This window comes from Durio zibethinus, chromosome 3 (assembly GCF_047325235.1).
Source record: "Durio zibethinus cultivar Kanyao isolate XHJ-2024 chromosome 3, ASM4732523v1, whole genome shotgun sequence".
In the NCBI taxonomy this organism is placed as follows: Eukaryota; Viridiplantae; Streptophyta; class Magnoliopsida; order Malvales; family Malvaceae; genus Durio; species Durio zibethinus.
The window spans coordinates 5,915,291-5,931,057 of record NC_143164.1 but is presented as its reverse complement, the minus strand read 5'-3'; the positions used below and the strand labels follow the sequence as shown (position 1 = coordinate 5,931,057).

The following is a 15,767-nucleotide window of genomic DNA, read 5'->3' as shown; positions in this document are numbered from 1 at the left end:
ACTGAAGCATGACTACCATAAGTGGCAGACTCTTGAGGAAAGAATATTTGAAAAAAATGCTTTATTTTTCTCAAAAAAAAAAAAAAACTTGGGTATTAAGAGTTGCACAGGGACCGCAACTTTAAATCGCCATTGATTGGCTTTTGTTGATGGAGGGGAGGCTGGGGGTGGATCTCACTCATCCATGAAAACAAGAGAAAAAAGAAATGAGAGGGAGAAATGATATCATCTTGGTGTAAAATAAAGTAGATGAAATCCAGCTCATTGTTCTCAAAGAGTGATACGACCTCACGTGGTGACAAGTGCCAGTTCACGGATTTGTACAGTTTTCATAAAACTAGAGTGTCTTATAGCTGTCTCCTCGTCCCTACGCTGGCAACAAGCTAAGATAAACTGACCCTTTCTCTCCCTGTGCGTGCGCTTCTGTTCTCATCACCAAAAAACTAAAAAAAGTGTTTGTTTAAAGAAAAGCTTGATTGTCTTTCAAACCAGGACTAGCTTTACAACAAGGGATATGACAAAAATGCATATATCCAATTGGAAATGTGGAAGAATCCATCAAAAGCCGAAACCCCAAGAGAAAGGCGAGACATGCATTGTGCTTCTCGCGGTGGGGTTTGTGGACAATATAATGGTCATCCATTAACAATAAAAATAATGCTTAATCCCCAATCTTTTTGCTTGACATCAACTTTGTTTAATGTGATTGACCAAAGGAGCATGATTATGATGAGATGGTTAGGAAATTCTATATGGGTTTTTGAGATTATATTTTCAACGCAGCCGTCCCATGACCCTCTCGTTTGCACATGATGCTTTTTTTTTTTTTATCAGCTCTCACTGATTAATTATGTGATCCTAACTGTCATATTCTTTTCTTTTGTTGTTTGGAAGTTGGCTTTGTTACGTAACAGCTTAGGATTAGAGGAGGTTAAGAACATGGGTTCATGTGGGAATATGCAAGGATCTATTTGCGTATTTCTATGTATTTACCGACTGAAATATTTAAAATTATGCATAGAGCATTTGACTCGATTATTACTGTTTAAGATTACAAATTTTCAATTTCAATATAAAAATTTCGTAAAATGAAGAAATTCATAATTCCTAAATCTCATCAAACTCATTATCTTATCTTATTTTTATCATTGTGTATACTTATTTATTGGAGAGAAAATCATGTTTTTTTTTTTGTGAAATTAGATTTCGATATGTCAAAGCATATATAGTCTTAGTGCTTGAACATGAACTTGGAAGCTTAATCTTTTTAATGGGGGAAGCGGATCTATTGGACTATAACATTATTAGAGAGTCAAAGGCCCTTTCAATGATGATTATTTGAGTACTAAATGCTCTGCCAATGTGTATAAGTCTGGTTCTTTTATATTCTCTGAAGGATGTAGGGGCCAGAAATCACTTGTTTTCTTGCTAGTTTTTTTTTTTTTTTCAAATAATTTCCCATCCAAAAGCAATCACCAATTTAATTTGTTCTAAGTTTGGTCAAGACACACCAATCACATTAAATCATTTATTACTGTAAATCCCAATTAATTAGTATTAATAATATCTGCCAGATGATTTTGATACAAACCAAAATATTAAGTTGCATATCAATAAATAAGAAACAACTAATACTACATGTCAGGCATAAATAAACATTAAGAAGCTAAAAAAATCAATTTTGAATCCAAAATTTAATTTGATTGGATTTATCTAACAAGTTTAAAATTAAATTTCAATTTTCAACACTTATAATTTTATTTAAGCTGCAAACTATTTGTAAAAAAAAAAAAATCATCATTTTTTTAGGTAAAGACTCAAAAGACAACACAGAAAAAAACAAAAAAAAAACAACTAAGGAGTTAAGGACTATTGGTTGAGGGGTTGGGAGAGTATATTAATGCAGAGACAGGCAAGACAGACTCAAGTGCTTTCAGCCTCGCAGCTGTCATTCGATGTTGTTCCAAACCCAACCCCTTCCCTTCCCCTCTCACAATATCTAAATAGACAGCAAATTAGCAATTGCAGCTGTCGGGCTCTCTCCCTCTCTCTGTCTGTCTTTTAACTGCTATTTTTTTTTTCCCTTTCTGGCTTTCTCATTTTATTAACCAACCCATCAAATATTAACAACTGGCAACAACGTCTATAACATCATAAACTAGGCTTCATCTCATTGTCTGTTCCTCTTCAATGATTCTTTTGTGGTAAAAAAGGGGCCTGGGAAATGAATGTAGAGACGAGCATGGTAGAGCAACAAGCAAGGGGAGTGAGATGGAATTGCAGAAGATTCATCTTACTCCAGTCTTGTCAACTGTAAATGTGATCCACCCCAAAAAGGGTTTCATGCAAAAGGAAAGTTACCCATTTTCTGTTTTGTTTGTTTAGATGCCATGGCTTATCCACATTACCGATCACCTTTTGGTGACACAACGTTTACAAAAGTGTTTGTGGGGGGACTAGCTTGGGAGACACCAACAGAGGAAATGCGTAGATACTTTGAGCAGTTTGGAGAGATTCTTGAAGCTGTTATCATCTGTGATAAAAACACAGGCAAATCTAAAGGATATGGCTTTGTAAGTTTTATCTAATTTCTTCTCATATATGTCAGTTCTTACTTTGTTAATGGCCTTAAGTTTCTTGTGCATTAAGGTGTTTGAATAAACTCACTACATTTCTGTAGGTTACTTTCCGTGATCCTGAATCAGCCAGGAGGGCTTGTGCTGATCCAAATCCTGTAATTGATGGAAGAAGAGCAAATTGTAACATTGCATCACTTGGAAGGCCTAGGCCTTCACCACCACGAGGTTGTCCCCATACTCTTTTATATGAGCTGCACTTTCCCCATTCAATTATTGAAAGTGAAAACAAGATGACAATAATGAATCAGATATGATGGATTTTAATGCAGGAAGAAATCAAGGTAGCAGTCCTTATCAGGGAGTTGCACAGCAAGGTGCACCATCTTATAGTGGAGTTGCAGCACCAGTGCCTCCGCCTCCGCCACCGCCACCACTACCTCCTGTCATTTATCCACCTTATGGGTGAGTACCCCCTATTGTTTTCACTCTAGCTATTGGTTGTCCATGCTCTAGTTAAGGGAAGTGGTCCATGCCTTAAAAAATTTCTTTTGGACATCTTACATATGTTTAATAGTTATGTGTTTCTGCAATATAGTTGGTATATCGGATTGTACATAGTAAATCAATAATGCATTTGACTAGAAATTTGTCATTACTATGATAAACAAAAGGAAAAAGAATATGGGAGCCTTATAATATCAATGCAGTCAATTATTTAACGTGGCATGCACTGGCATAAAGCTTGAGTCTTGGAAAAGGCTAGAGGCCTTGCTGTGGCTGAGAAAACAAATGAAAAAGGTTAACCACGGGGCAGATTCCTTGATTTTTTTTTATACTAAGAAACATTGAACAGCTATATTAAGTCATTTGTAATCCCTTATTATGAATGATCATTTTTCCACGCATTAACCAATTTAATAATCTAGTTTAATTCTTATTCTATATGAAAATTTAGTCAGTTAATCAAATTGGGAAATCCAGTAAGATTAGCAGAAAGTAAATATGGCTAGGCTTTGTAGTGCCCAAATATGTACATCAAAGTGGTCCCAAATGATGTAGATATATGACTTTCTATTTGGTTATGATTCCAGGCAGCTCAGAATGAAAGAAAAAGTTCATCAAGAACAAGAATAAGGTTGTAATAATTAAGTTTCTGATAAATGCCTTCATCTGCCGATGGAATTTCAAGTGATGATCAAGCTCATTTACAGTTAACATTTTCTAGATGTGTACGATGCATTTAATTGAAGTTCCAATACAAGAATAGACCAGTTCCTCTTACTTGGCTTCAACTTTTATCAGTGAGATCACTTCTGGGGTTCTCTGAACTTTTAGTTTGGGTTTTGCTAGTAGATGTTATGCTTAAAAGCGAAGGGCAAAAAGCAACAAATACAAATATAAAATGGCTAAAGCATGGAAATCAAGTGTGCATATAAATATAGACATTTGTTATAATGATGAAATCCAACTATCCTTGCCTCTGTACTTTCTTTTACAATTATATAATCATATTTTTAATATGAGTATAGCTTGAGCTACCTTTTCACTTACATCTATGATCCATGATTCACGCATACCCATCTTTTCCTATGTTTAAATATTCTTAGCTGCATTTGATTTGAGGGGGAAAATCAATAGATTTTACCCTCTGTCACCTAATCTGCGCAAAACTAAGAAATAAGCAAGAAACTTGGGCACAACCGTAGGGACAACAACTGGAGAACATATATATATATATATATATATCAGTAGAAGACCAGATATTAGTATGTAAATGATGTCCATGACTGGAAATTTAGAGTTGTATATGTTGATCTGATACCTTGCAATTACCTCAAACATATATATACATATATATATGTATATATTTCTATATATATATGTACACATAAAAATTGTCCTTGGATTTACCTGCAATTAATTTTCTGTACCTACCTAAGCCAATGTCGTCATTAGTACTAACAATTGCGATCATGGTAGGACCTTAAGGCCGCGTTGCAATAAGTCCCTTGTATATATGGTGGTTACCATTAATTCCTTATTATATAAGGATGCTGCATTTTGCAATTACTTCTATGGGAAAGATTTTTTTTTTTTTTTTAACCTTTCAGTTTCAACTATCAAGTAGTTGCTCCTATTTCTACTAAACTTTTTGACGAATTCTACTTTACAGGTACCCAACTTACAGTCCTGAATACGGGTATCACCAAGTAAGTAATTAAACCTCTTTCTCTGTTAATGAAGAATAATAGTATTTATAAGTTGTATTTGTTCAATGTTGAGCAGATAGTTCAGCTAACAATGGTTGGTAAATAATGTTACTGAATGGAAATGCAGGCTCTCTATAATCCACAAATTCAGCAGCCACAATACTATCAACTGTATGGATCATCATCTACAACAATGGGATCTCCATATTATTATGGCTATTCTTTGCAAGCTCCCAGGGCAACATTTTCCCCACCCCAGGCTCAACGTATCCCCGGACCGTCCTATTTTTACTATCCTTCTCAGATGGAGGGCTCTTTCTCCACCTATCCTGCCCCACCCTTTCATCTAACTAGGCATCCCTTTCCCTCTTCCACAGGTATATAATTCTTATACTTCTCTATTCCTTTCACTTTTTTACTACTTACCATCATATCATATCCCACCATAAATTAGGCTTCATATATAGACATTCTGACACAGATAATATATAGAATTAGGGTTTAGTGTACGTTGCGCCAAATGGGGGGCCTCGTTGGCAACCTCAAACATGTGAATGACCTGTCTGGTGATTGCCATGACCCAAATGATGGGTCAATAGAAAGTCATGACAGAGGAGTATAGTGTGTAAACTAATAGTGACTGCTTGTGGTTTCAGTATCAGGATAATGGTTGATTCTGATCATGAAGTCAAGTGGTCATATATGAAAAGGCCCACTAGCCATGTTATGCACTGCCACTGTTTTAACCAATTCGTTTATTCCTATATGAATATCGATTGGTTTAATCACATTTTAAATAGCAAAGTTCATACCCACAATCATTTTGACAAATCAAACCCTTTTTGTATTTCTATTTAGAATGGTCGGGAAAATACTCTCTTTGAAATATAACAGCTAAATTACGACTATATAATTAAGTAATTTGTGGTAGAAACATTGCCAAAAAAATTGCCTGGAAATCCCCATTAAGTTTAACAGTACTAACCCAAATTATCATCATTTTATATGCCAAGACATTGTCTTTGTTGCTAGCTGTATCAGTGTTCAGTAAAAGAGTAACTCTCTAAAGTAATTTTCATGGCTATTGGATTTCCAAATTTACAACGCCCTAAGTCCAATGTGATGTATAAGGACTTAACATGGAAGCTAGGCAGGCTGATGGGCCCTGTTTCTCAATGAAACATCACTTGCGGGGCGTTGTTTCTGTAACACTGGAAATATATATACATTTTAAAATTAGATTCTATCTCTACATTAGATTGTTGTTTTCATATTTATATGCTCATCATAAATTTTCTTTACTGATTTTGGTCTATCAGATTCACAGACTCCACAGCAAACCTCCACAGAAACAGAGGCAGGGGCCATCACATCTGAAAGTCCAAAAACCTAAAGGGAAGAGCTCATCCCTGCCAAAATGTTCAAATTGTACAATCTTGATAATTTATGTTCTTCTTATCACCCTATATCACTCTTATATTCTCAACAATTTAGCGATAGGTGGCTGCTGCATCAAGTTACTGCTATTGCCTATGGCAGGAAATGGAGGACTAATCAACCACCTTATGCAGATTCTTTTTTCCTCTTTAATTCTCAAGGAAAAAAAAACATTCTTCTATTTTTTCACCTAAAAGTTTTCATTCGTTAAGACTTTAACATCCTTTACAGAATTGTATGAACTGTGAACAAAAGGAGGGAAGCGCATTCCCTCAATAAAAAAAATTTGATTAGCAATTTAGCAATCAACATCATTTTGATTTTTTTTTTTTGTCTGTGGGGTTATAATCAAAAACAAATTTGCATCATATCCAATGACATTAATTATGATACTAACTTGGAGAAACTCTAGACATACGTTTAATTTCAAGGGTATGCTGAAACCAGACCTGACAGAACTGAAACAAACTCGGTTTGGTTCCCTCTGAAATCAAAACTGGTAATTATGTTTAGTTAGTAATACACTTTCATGATTCGAAAATGATTTTTGGCCAAACAAAGAGTGAGTTTTGAAGGGAATTGTACATGAAAACTGTGGGCTCAGTTATGGAGAGAAATACATGGTGTCAATGCCCCAGAAATATAAGGAGGAGATTTGGTTTATACTTCAAAGACTCTCCTTTGCATGATAGCATCGTTCAACAAATATGTGCCCCTCTATCCTATCACCAAATGGGGAAAAATGAAAGTGTCCTTTATGCAGCAATTATCTAGTAAATGTAGTTTTTTTAAGTCTACGATGCATTTCTTTTCCACTTTTATCTATACTTGAATTGTTTAGGGAAATGAAATACCCCACGAGATGGGAAACGAAGTAGTACTAGACATTAGTGTTTGTCACCTTTGCCACAGCAGCCAAATTCAGGGCATTAGTGCTTTGAATTATAAGGGATGGGAAAAGAAAATCGAGTCCCCATCCATTATTTCAGTAAACAGTAATTAAGCCAATTTTGTTATAAATTGTTGAAAGATTGAAATCACTAGGTCGAATAGAACAATTAGATTGGAGATCAGATGTCAAAGGAAAGGGCTGAAATGACGCATAACTAAGATGCAAAGGTTTTCTCTATTGTACTGGAAACTTCTCTCTTTGATTACGCTCGTGGCCTCCCCTCTTCAATTTGTGCGATCCTCTTTTACGTATGTGCGCACAGATGGAATTCGGCACTGGATGGATCAAGCCGCTCGTGCACGTGTGGATGGTCAAGTGTTAAGCCTGTCTATCAACTGGGCCTTGAATTTTTAAAGTTGGAGCAATAAATTTTACAAATTGGGTTTTGGCCAAATACTAAGTTGAGTTAAAAAATAGGTTGAATGGGTGTTGAGGAAGCCTACAAGGTTCTAGGTTCATTTCCAAGCTTTGCATCAATGCATGGTAACTTGATTCTCATTTTTGTAGTTTTAGTACGTCAATAAAAATAAGGTATAAAAAGAAAAATCTTATTCCATTTTGTATACATCTGTATAAAGCACAACCGATTTCAGAAAACGCTGGAAAAAACAGTAGAACAAGGATTTGACAGATAATAAAGTGATTTAAGTTAACAAGTATTTTCAAGGTTGAAATCAAAGGGCTGTATAAAATGTGCCAAGAATTTTGCATTGTCTTAATCTAGTGAAGAGAGCAAAACTTGGTTGATCAATTGGTCCAGATTTTTGCAAGATGACCCATTGGGAGTGGTGGTGGCCTCTTCCGCCATCCTCTTCCACTCTAGAGCTTTCTGCTTCATCGCTTTGCCTTTTTCTCCTTCCATTAACTCTCTAACAAGGCCTTCAACTTCATCCCTCTTAACATCACTGTTAATTTCCACGCCGATTCCCCATTTAGTGCAAGAGAACCGACAATTGGTTTGTTGCTCGGCAAAAAATGGCCAACATATCATTGGCACACCGCTGGATATACTTTCAATTGTAGAATTCCATCCATTGTGCGTTAAGAATCCTCCAACAGAAGGGTGGCTCAGGACTTGTTCTTGCGGGCACCAACTTGCCAGCAAACCCCTTTCTTTGGTCTCTGTCACAAATTCTGGAGGTAGAATTGCTGAGTCGCCACCGACTAAATCAGGCCTGATAACCCACAAAAATGTTTGGTTGCTATTAGCCAACCCCCAAGCAAATTCATTTAGCTGATCAGGTGTCATGACAGTGATGCTTCCAAAATTCACGTAAACAACAGAGTTGGGCTCTTTTGAGTCTAGCCATGGAAGACACTGCGGTTCTTCCTTCCATAGATTTGACCCAAGTTGTTTCAAATCGTTGTCATGGACCTCACGATGCAATGGAAGATGCAGGGGACCGACGGAGTAAATAGGAGGTAGCATTGAGGAGAGTGCACGTAAAACTTCATGCTCCAAGTCATCAAATGTATTCAAGATTATTGCAGAGGCCTTTCGAGCTCTTTCGGTTTCTCTGAAAATGAAATCTAGCATGACGAAATCCGGGTCGGTTGTCCTGAGAAAGGAAGGCAAATCCTTCAAGCGAATACCTTCCATGGCAGGTATCCAATCTATAACAGTATCCAAGTACCCGTTTGTTAAATCACTTTCATCTGCAAATTAAAGAAACAATAACATTAGCGTTATTTCAGTTGTCCTGAAAGGAAAAAAAGAAAAACTACCAATAACTAAAACGAATCTTTAGAAAAGTTTGTCTTGAATTATTTACCTTTGAGAGGAATATAGCCCTTTTCCATCAGCTGACGATAGTAGCAATAGCCCAAGAAGCCACATGCACTTGTAGTCCAGAAGAGAACTTCAGGGATGCCAAGTTCTTCAGCTGCATCAAGAGTGAAGCTCATGACTCCATCCGAAACGATGCAAGAGACAGGAGGAACGTCGACTGAGGAGGAGTCGTTGAGTTTATGTATAAGTTTCTTAAAGTGAGGTAAGCAGGTCCTGGAGGTGGACTCGCACAGAGATGGAATGTCTTGGGTAGCATCAGCATCAGTTGGAGGGAGGCCATCAGGAATGGTTTCGAAACGAAAAGAAGGGAGGCCATTGAGAGCATCAGGCCCCCTGGATTTGAGCAAACGTTTGTGATTGAACTCTGTATTGACAAAGGTGATATGGAAGCCTTTGTGGTGAAGTAGTTTGGCAACCATCAGCATGGGATTTATATGGCCTTGAGCAGGGAAAGGAATACAAACTGCGTGAGGCTTATCTGTGAACTCCAAAGAACCCATTATCTCTCTTTCTCTATCACGTAGAAAAGCAGGCAAAAAACTCAAAATAATGAAATATATAAGATATGCAGTTGCAAAACAAACTGGGATGCTTCAATGGAGAGATTCAGCTTCCTTTATACAGCCATTGGTCGAATTGAAAAGTATAATTGAATCGTGAAGTCAAGCAAATCATGCGACCCCAAAGCAATCATTTTGCTATTCCTTAAGAAGCTAAAATTTGCCGTAGAGTCGTGGGCATACGGTCAAATGAAAACCGTCAACTCAACAACGTCGGGCAAACTATGTTTTTATGCGCTTGAAAAACTATACAGCCATCAGGGCGGCAATAATGTAGAATGAAAGAAGAATTTCATTTTGTATTCAGGAATTCTTGGATGCAACAAAAAAGTCGTATTTTCTTTTATCTTGTTACATTAAAAAATTGTTAGATGAAAAACAAAGCCATGAGCCTTATGTTTATGTTTATTATTATTTTTATAATCAAAAAGCAGTTTCAAAGCATCATTTCTTCAAATTGTTTGAAAAGACAACTAAAGCGATGGTTCGACTAATCAAAAGAGATAAACTCAGAGGAGTTTGATTAAAAAAAAAGAGTTCAAATTTGTATTTTAAAGATTGAGTTACGTAAAACATAAAGACATATAAAAGAAAATATTTTTAAGATTTTTATTGCATGTAAATTAAGTATGTCTAGTATAAAAATAAATGATTAAAAAAAATTTGAGTCAAGGTAGAAATTATTAATAATAGTAACTCAAATCTTTTTTGAAATTGATTAAATAATGTTTGATGGACAAAAAGATTTACAGAATAAGAATTCTAAAAGGATAATGATTCTTAATAAGTAAGTTAATATGTTTATAAATATGTGAAGTCTTTATAAAAATAGTAATGAGAAAAAGATATAAGAGAATTTTAGGGTTTTATGAGATAAACAACTCATAAAAGTATTAGATATTTATGTCTTATGGTTATATATGTTTGAATATTTATGAATGAATTAAAATAAACTGATAAAGTCTACATAGGTATTATGCATAATTATACATAGGTATGTATTTATTTGAATTGAAAATACTTCATAAAATTAAAAGAGATTGAGATGGTCTATGGGTATTAATTATGAATGTTTAATTTGATATTTGTTTGTAATTTTTTATAATTAATAAATTTTTTTTCATCTATAAACGTATGTTAATTTGATCAAATCACTTTAAATTATTATTTTTTATGTAATTGATTAATCATTTATTTTAATTTTCGTTGGCTTGATTAAATTAAAAGTTTTTAACTTAATAAATGATATCAGAGTTACCGTAATTCCAACACAAATGAAGTCTTAATTTGTATAAAAAAATTAAGATTTATACTAACACGTGAATAAGCCGTAAGATCTCCAAAACCAAAACAAGTTTTGTTTGGCAACGTTTTTAACTACGAAAAAGCCTACAAACCGAACACCTTTCCAATAACGTTGGGACAAAAAGTTCTTTTTTTCCTTTCCAATTTTAATAGTCCAATCATGGAATCAGCTTTGTCGAAAATACAAAACAAGTGTTTCTAAATACATTACAATTTTTTTAAAAATACCTACATAGTAAATATTAATGTTAATATTTAGTAAATAATAAAAACATCCTCAAAATCTTATACACTCTAAAATCACCTTCACAAATCTCAAAAATAAATTTTCAAGAATTATATTGTATTTTTAAAAATGAATTTTTGAAAGTTATATTTTATTTTCAAAAATTTATTTTTGAAAATACATACATTTTTGTTTAAATATATATTTAATACATAAACTCTTAATAACATTTAATTTTTATTTAAATAAAATAAATATATTCAATCTTAAAATAAATAATATTAAAATAAATCAATCTCTTGATCAGTGTTTTGCATGGAAATATCACATGTGTTAAGATTTCCAAACATCTCTATTGATTTCTCTTAGGTATGGTTTAATTTCGGTAATAGTGACCTCTAATTTAAACCATAATACCTTGATGGCTGAAATAGTAGAAGTTTTTACTGTTGGATTTGTCAATCTATTGATGACGTTGTCAGGGTTAATATTGTTCTATAGGGTATTTTTATTTATTTTATAATAAAATATAATAAAATTATTAAATTAATAAATATATTTATTAATAGTAAACTAAATTTTTATAATATAAATTATGTAAAAAATTTAGATTAGAAAATAAAACTAATTTATTAAATTCATAATAAAAGAAAAATTAAAAGATTGTGTTATATATAAGTATTAACAATTTTTAAAAAAATACATAAATTATTTTTAAACTTGCCATAAAAATATTAGATTGAAAATATAAATAGTTATTATATAAAATAATTCTAATTTAAGAAGAAATAAATTTTTAATTCACATATTAAATTAATAATATTAATTATTATTAATTTTATATATAACTTCATTTCAATAATAAAAGTATCTCATTGTTTTTATAGGAATTAAATCACTTTTTAAGACAGTGATTTGAGTACTTTCGGTGATTCAAAATTGTCATAATGTAAGATCAATTATTTATCAAACATAATAATTTAATTATTATATGTAGATCATTATAAATTTTAAAATGATCATCTCATACCAAATATTATGTAAGAGCTTAGATAATTATTTAAATTTTGTTTAGGAGTTTTTTTTTTTTTTTTTATATTAAGCCGTAAAATAAAAAGAAGTTTTGGTAACATTCAGTACACAATAGTTAAGATTAAATATTAAGTTGCAAGTGGAGATGCTCAAAGCCTTATCTACTAGTTAAGATTCAATATTCAATATTCCAAGTCTTATCTTTGTGTAGAGTATAGACCCAACAAAACTTTTTAGTGGAAAGTTCACACATTTTGAAACAATTAAGATATATATATATATATATATTAATGAGGTTTTAATTTAGTAATAAGGAGGAGATTTTGGAATTTTTAAATTTTAAATTCAATTTTTATTATGAATGAATTTGATTATTTAATTATATTTCAATTTATTAATTGATTATTTAATGATATATTTATATATTATTAATAATAATTTATTATGATTATAACTTTTTTATATTTGTAATTTTATAAAAAAAATTTGTATTTTTTAACTATAACAAAAAAATAATTTATCTTCTTGTTAAAAAAAAATAATTTTCTAATCAGCCTTTATTAATGATATTACTTTTGATTATTGCATCAAAAACTAAATAATTAAAAGGAAGAACTTTTGAACGTGTACACTTCGTCGAATATAAAGTCGTTTTATCCCCTCTCCTGTAGAAGATATTTGTTTTGCAGCTATCACAAGAAAAGAACCAAAAAAAGCGCCTCCCAATGGCCACAATAACGACAATTCGAAGCTTTGATGTGGACATGAAACGTGCTGCAAATAATTGTTGCAATTTGGCCACTTTACCTTCACCTAGAAAGTACATATCAACCGCGTAGTACGTTGAAGTTGACAATACTAGAGCCTTGATGGCAAAATTGAACGACATTATCTAAACTTTACAAGCTTTGATGTTACAAACTTTACAGACCGGCATAACCTTAACTTTTTCATGGTTTTGTAGGTAAATTTAAACTTTTTATGTGAGTGTATATGTTGTTTTAGGGTTTGAAACCAATGCTCCGCCTGCCTGCCAAAATTACAATACCTTTTTATTTGCTTTGTTCCAAGACTATATAGCAAGGAGACTGCTTATGGATGTCCATTTAATACTAAATTAAGGGATTCGATCATAAAAACGTACATTACCATGCATTATTATATCAGCTCCCAATTGAGTGTCTTCCCAGGATTATACAAATAAATTATCAAGGTTCCAATTGATTATAAAGAAGTTCGAAGCATTTTTGCTTAATCTTAATCTCTTGGAGACAGTAGAACTCGGTTGATCATTTGGTCCAGATTCCTGTAAGATGACCCTTGGAATTGCGAGTAGCCTCCTCTGCTTTTCTCTTCCACTCTATAGTTTTTTTCTTCATTTCTTTACCCTTTTCTGCCTCCATTAACTCTCTAACAAGGCTCTCAACTTCATCCCTCTTAACATTACTGTCAATTTCCATGCCGATTCCCCATTTAGTGCAAGAAAACCGACAACTTGTTTGTTGCTCAGCAAAAAATGGCCAACATGTCATGGGAACGCCGCTTGATATACTTTCAATTGTAGAATTCCATCCGCTGTTTGTTAAGAATCCTCCAACAGAAGGGTGGCTCAGAACTTGTCCTTGTGAGCACCAAGTTGCCAATAGTCCTCTATCTTTGGTCTCCTCTACGAACTCTGCTGGTACGATTGCCGACTCACCACCGATAAGATCGGGCCTGATGACCCACAAAAAGGCTTGGTTACTATTTGCCAGCCCCCAAGCAAATTCAGTTAACTGATCTGCCGTCATGACAGTGATGCTTCCAAAATTCACATAAACAACGGAGTTGGGCCTTTTTGAGTCTAGCCATCGGAGACACTCGGGCGCTTCCTTCCAAAGATTTGATCCTAGTTGTTTCAAATCACTGTCATGGACATGCTGATTCAAAACAAGATGCAGGGGACCCACGGAGTAAATAGGAGGTAGCATTGAAGAGAGTGCATCCAAGACTTCATGCTCCAAGTCATCAATTGTATTCACTATTATTGCTGAGGCCTTCCGAGCTCTTTTGGTTTCAACTGAAAGAAAATCAAGCATAATGAATTTTGGGTCAGTTGTTCTGATAAATTTTGGTAGATCCCTCAATCGGATACCTTCCATTGCTGGTATCCAATGAAAGTATCCAAGTATCCGTTCGTCAAATAGCTTTCATCTGCAAATTAAAAATACAATAGTTAACATCAATGACGGTGCTCATGAAATGATAAAAATGGAAAAATGTGAAGCTTAAAGGAATCTTAAGAAAGCTGGTTTTGGATGATTAATTACAATTACCTTTGAGTGGTGTATAACCCTTCTCCATTAGTTGGGGATAATGAACATAACCCAGGAAGCCACATGCGCTTGTGGTCCAAAAAAGAACTTCAGGGACGCCAAGTTCTTTAGCTGCAGCAAGAGTGAAGCTCATGACTCCATCCGAAACAATGCAAGAGACAGGAGGAACGTTGGTTGAGGAGTCGTTGAGCTTGTGAAGCAGTTGATTAAAGTGAGATAAGCAGGTTTTGGAGGTAGACTCGCACAGAGATGGAATGTCTTGGGTGGCATCAGCTTCTGTTGGAGGGAGGCCATCAGGAATGGTTTCGAAACGAAAAGAAGGGAGGCCATCAAGAGCACCTGGACCTCTGGATTTGAGAAAACGTTTGTGATTGAACTATGTGTTGACAAAGGTGATATGGAATCCTCTGTGGTGAAGTAGTTTGGCAAGCACGGGATTAATATGGCCTTGAGCAGGGAAAGGAATACAAACTGCATGAGGCTTGTCTGTGAAACAAACTCAGTTTCGTTCCCTCTGAAATCAAAACCGGTAATTATGTTTAGTTAGTAATACACTTTCATGATTTGAAAATGATTTTTGGCCACACAGAGTGAGTTTTGAAGGGAATTTGTAAATGAAAACTGTGGGATCAGTTATGGAGAGAAATTCATGGTGTTAATGCCCCAGAAATATAAGGAGGAGATTTGGTTTATACTTCAAAGACCCTCCTTTGCATGATAGCATTGTTCAACAAATATGTGCCCCCTTGCATCCTATCACCAAATGGGGAAAAATGAAAGTGTCCTTTATTGAGCAATTATCTAGTAAATGTAGTTTTTATAAGTCTACGAGGCATTTCTTTTTCCACTTTTATCTATATTTGAATTGTTTAGGGAAATGAAATACCCCATGAGATGGGAAAAGAAGTAGTACAAGACATTAGTGTTCGTCACCTTTGCCACAGCAGCCAAAATCAGGGCATTGGTGCTTTGAAATGTAAGGGATGTGAAACAGAAAACCGAGCCCCCATCCATTATTTCAGTAGACTAAACAGAAATTATGCCAATTTTGTTATAAACTGTTGAAAGATTGAAATCACTAGGTCGAATAGAACAATTAGATTGGAGATCAGATGTCAAAGGAAAGGGCTGAAATGAAGCATAACTAAAGATGCGGATCTTTCCATTGTACTGGAAACTTCTCTCCTTGATTACGCACGTGACTTCCCCTCTTCAATTTGTGCGATTCCCTTTTACGTATGTGGGCATAGATGGAATTCGGCACTGGGTGGATCAAGCCGCTGGTGCACGTGTGGATGGGTCAAGTGTTAAGCCTGTCTATCAACTGGGCCTTGGAGTTTTAAAGTTGGAGCAATAAATTTT

The 15,767-nt window shown here is 34.2% G+C and overlaps 2 protein-coding genes and 1 pseudogene across 2 annotated transcripts; 1 reads left to right on the top strand and 2 right to left on the bottom strand.

The window, feature by feature from the left end:
- The first annotated feature begins 1,840 nt into the window (after positions 1–1,840).
- Positions 1,841–6,551, top strand: LOC111301506 (uncharacterized). The gene is made up of 6 exons (XM_022897232.2): positions 1,841–2,573; positions 2,681–2,804; positions 2,909–3,041; positions 4,753–4,789; positions 4,917–5,166; positions 6,109–6,551. The coding sequence occupies exons 1-6, from the start codon at positions 2,391–2,393 to the stop codon at positions 6,180–6,182; spliced, it is 801 nt and encodes a 266-aa protein (XP_022752967.1). The 5' UTR covers positions 1,841–2,390; the 3' UTR covers positions 6,183–6,551.
- A 1,154-nt stretch (positions 6,552–7,705) lies between these two features.
- LOC111291167 (7-deoxyloganetin glucosyltransferase-like) lies at positions 7,706–9,567 on the bottom strand. Its single transcript, XM_022882819.2, has 2 exons — positions 8,951–9,567; positions 7,706–8,834 (listed from the first exon to the last, which is right to left on the bottom strand). The coding sequence occupies exons 1-2, from the start codon at positions 9,465–9,467 to the stop codon at positions 7,894–7,896; spliced, it is 1,458 nt and encodes a 485-aa protein (XP_022738554.1). The 5' UTR covers positions 9,468–9,567; the 3' UTR covers positions 7,706–7,893.
- Positions 9,568–13,220: 3,653 nt separating this feature from the next.
- On the bottom strand, positions 13,221–15,419 carry LOC111299740 (7-deoxyloganetin glucosyltransferase pseudogene; annotated as a pseudogene).
- Positions 15,420–15,767: the final 348 nt, after the last annotated feature.

Coding starts and splice junctions, on each gene's coding strand:
- LOC111301506 (XM_022897232.2), top strand. CDS start 2,391: ATGGCTTATCCACATTACCGATCACCTTTTGGTGACACAACGTTTACA. Junction 2,805..2,908: donor TAGGCCTTCACCACCACGAG/GTTGTCCCCATA, acceptor ATTTTAATGCAG/GAAGAAATCAAGGTAGCAGT. Junction 4,790..4,916: donor CTGAATACGGGTATCACCAA/GTAAGTAATTAA, acceptor ATGGAAATGCAG/GCTCTCTATAATCCACAAAT.
- LOC111291167 (XM_022882819.2), bottom strand. CDS start 9,467: ATGGGTTCTTTGGAGTTCACAGATAAGCCTCACGCAGTTTGTATTCCT. Junction 8,835..8,950: donor GGGCTATATTCCTCTCAAAG/GTAAATAATTCA, acceptor TTTAATTTGCAG/ATGAAAGTGATTTAACAAAC.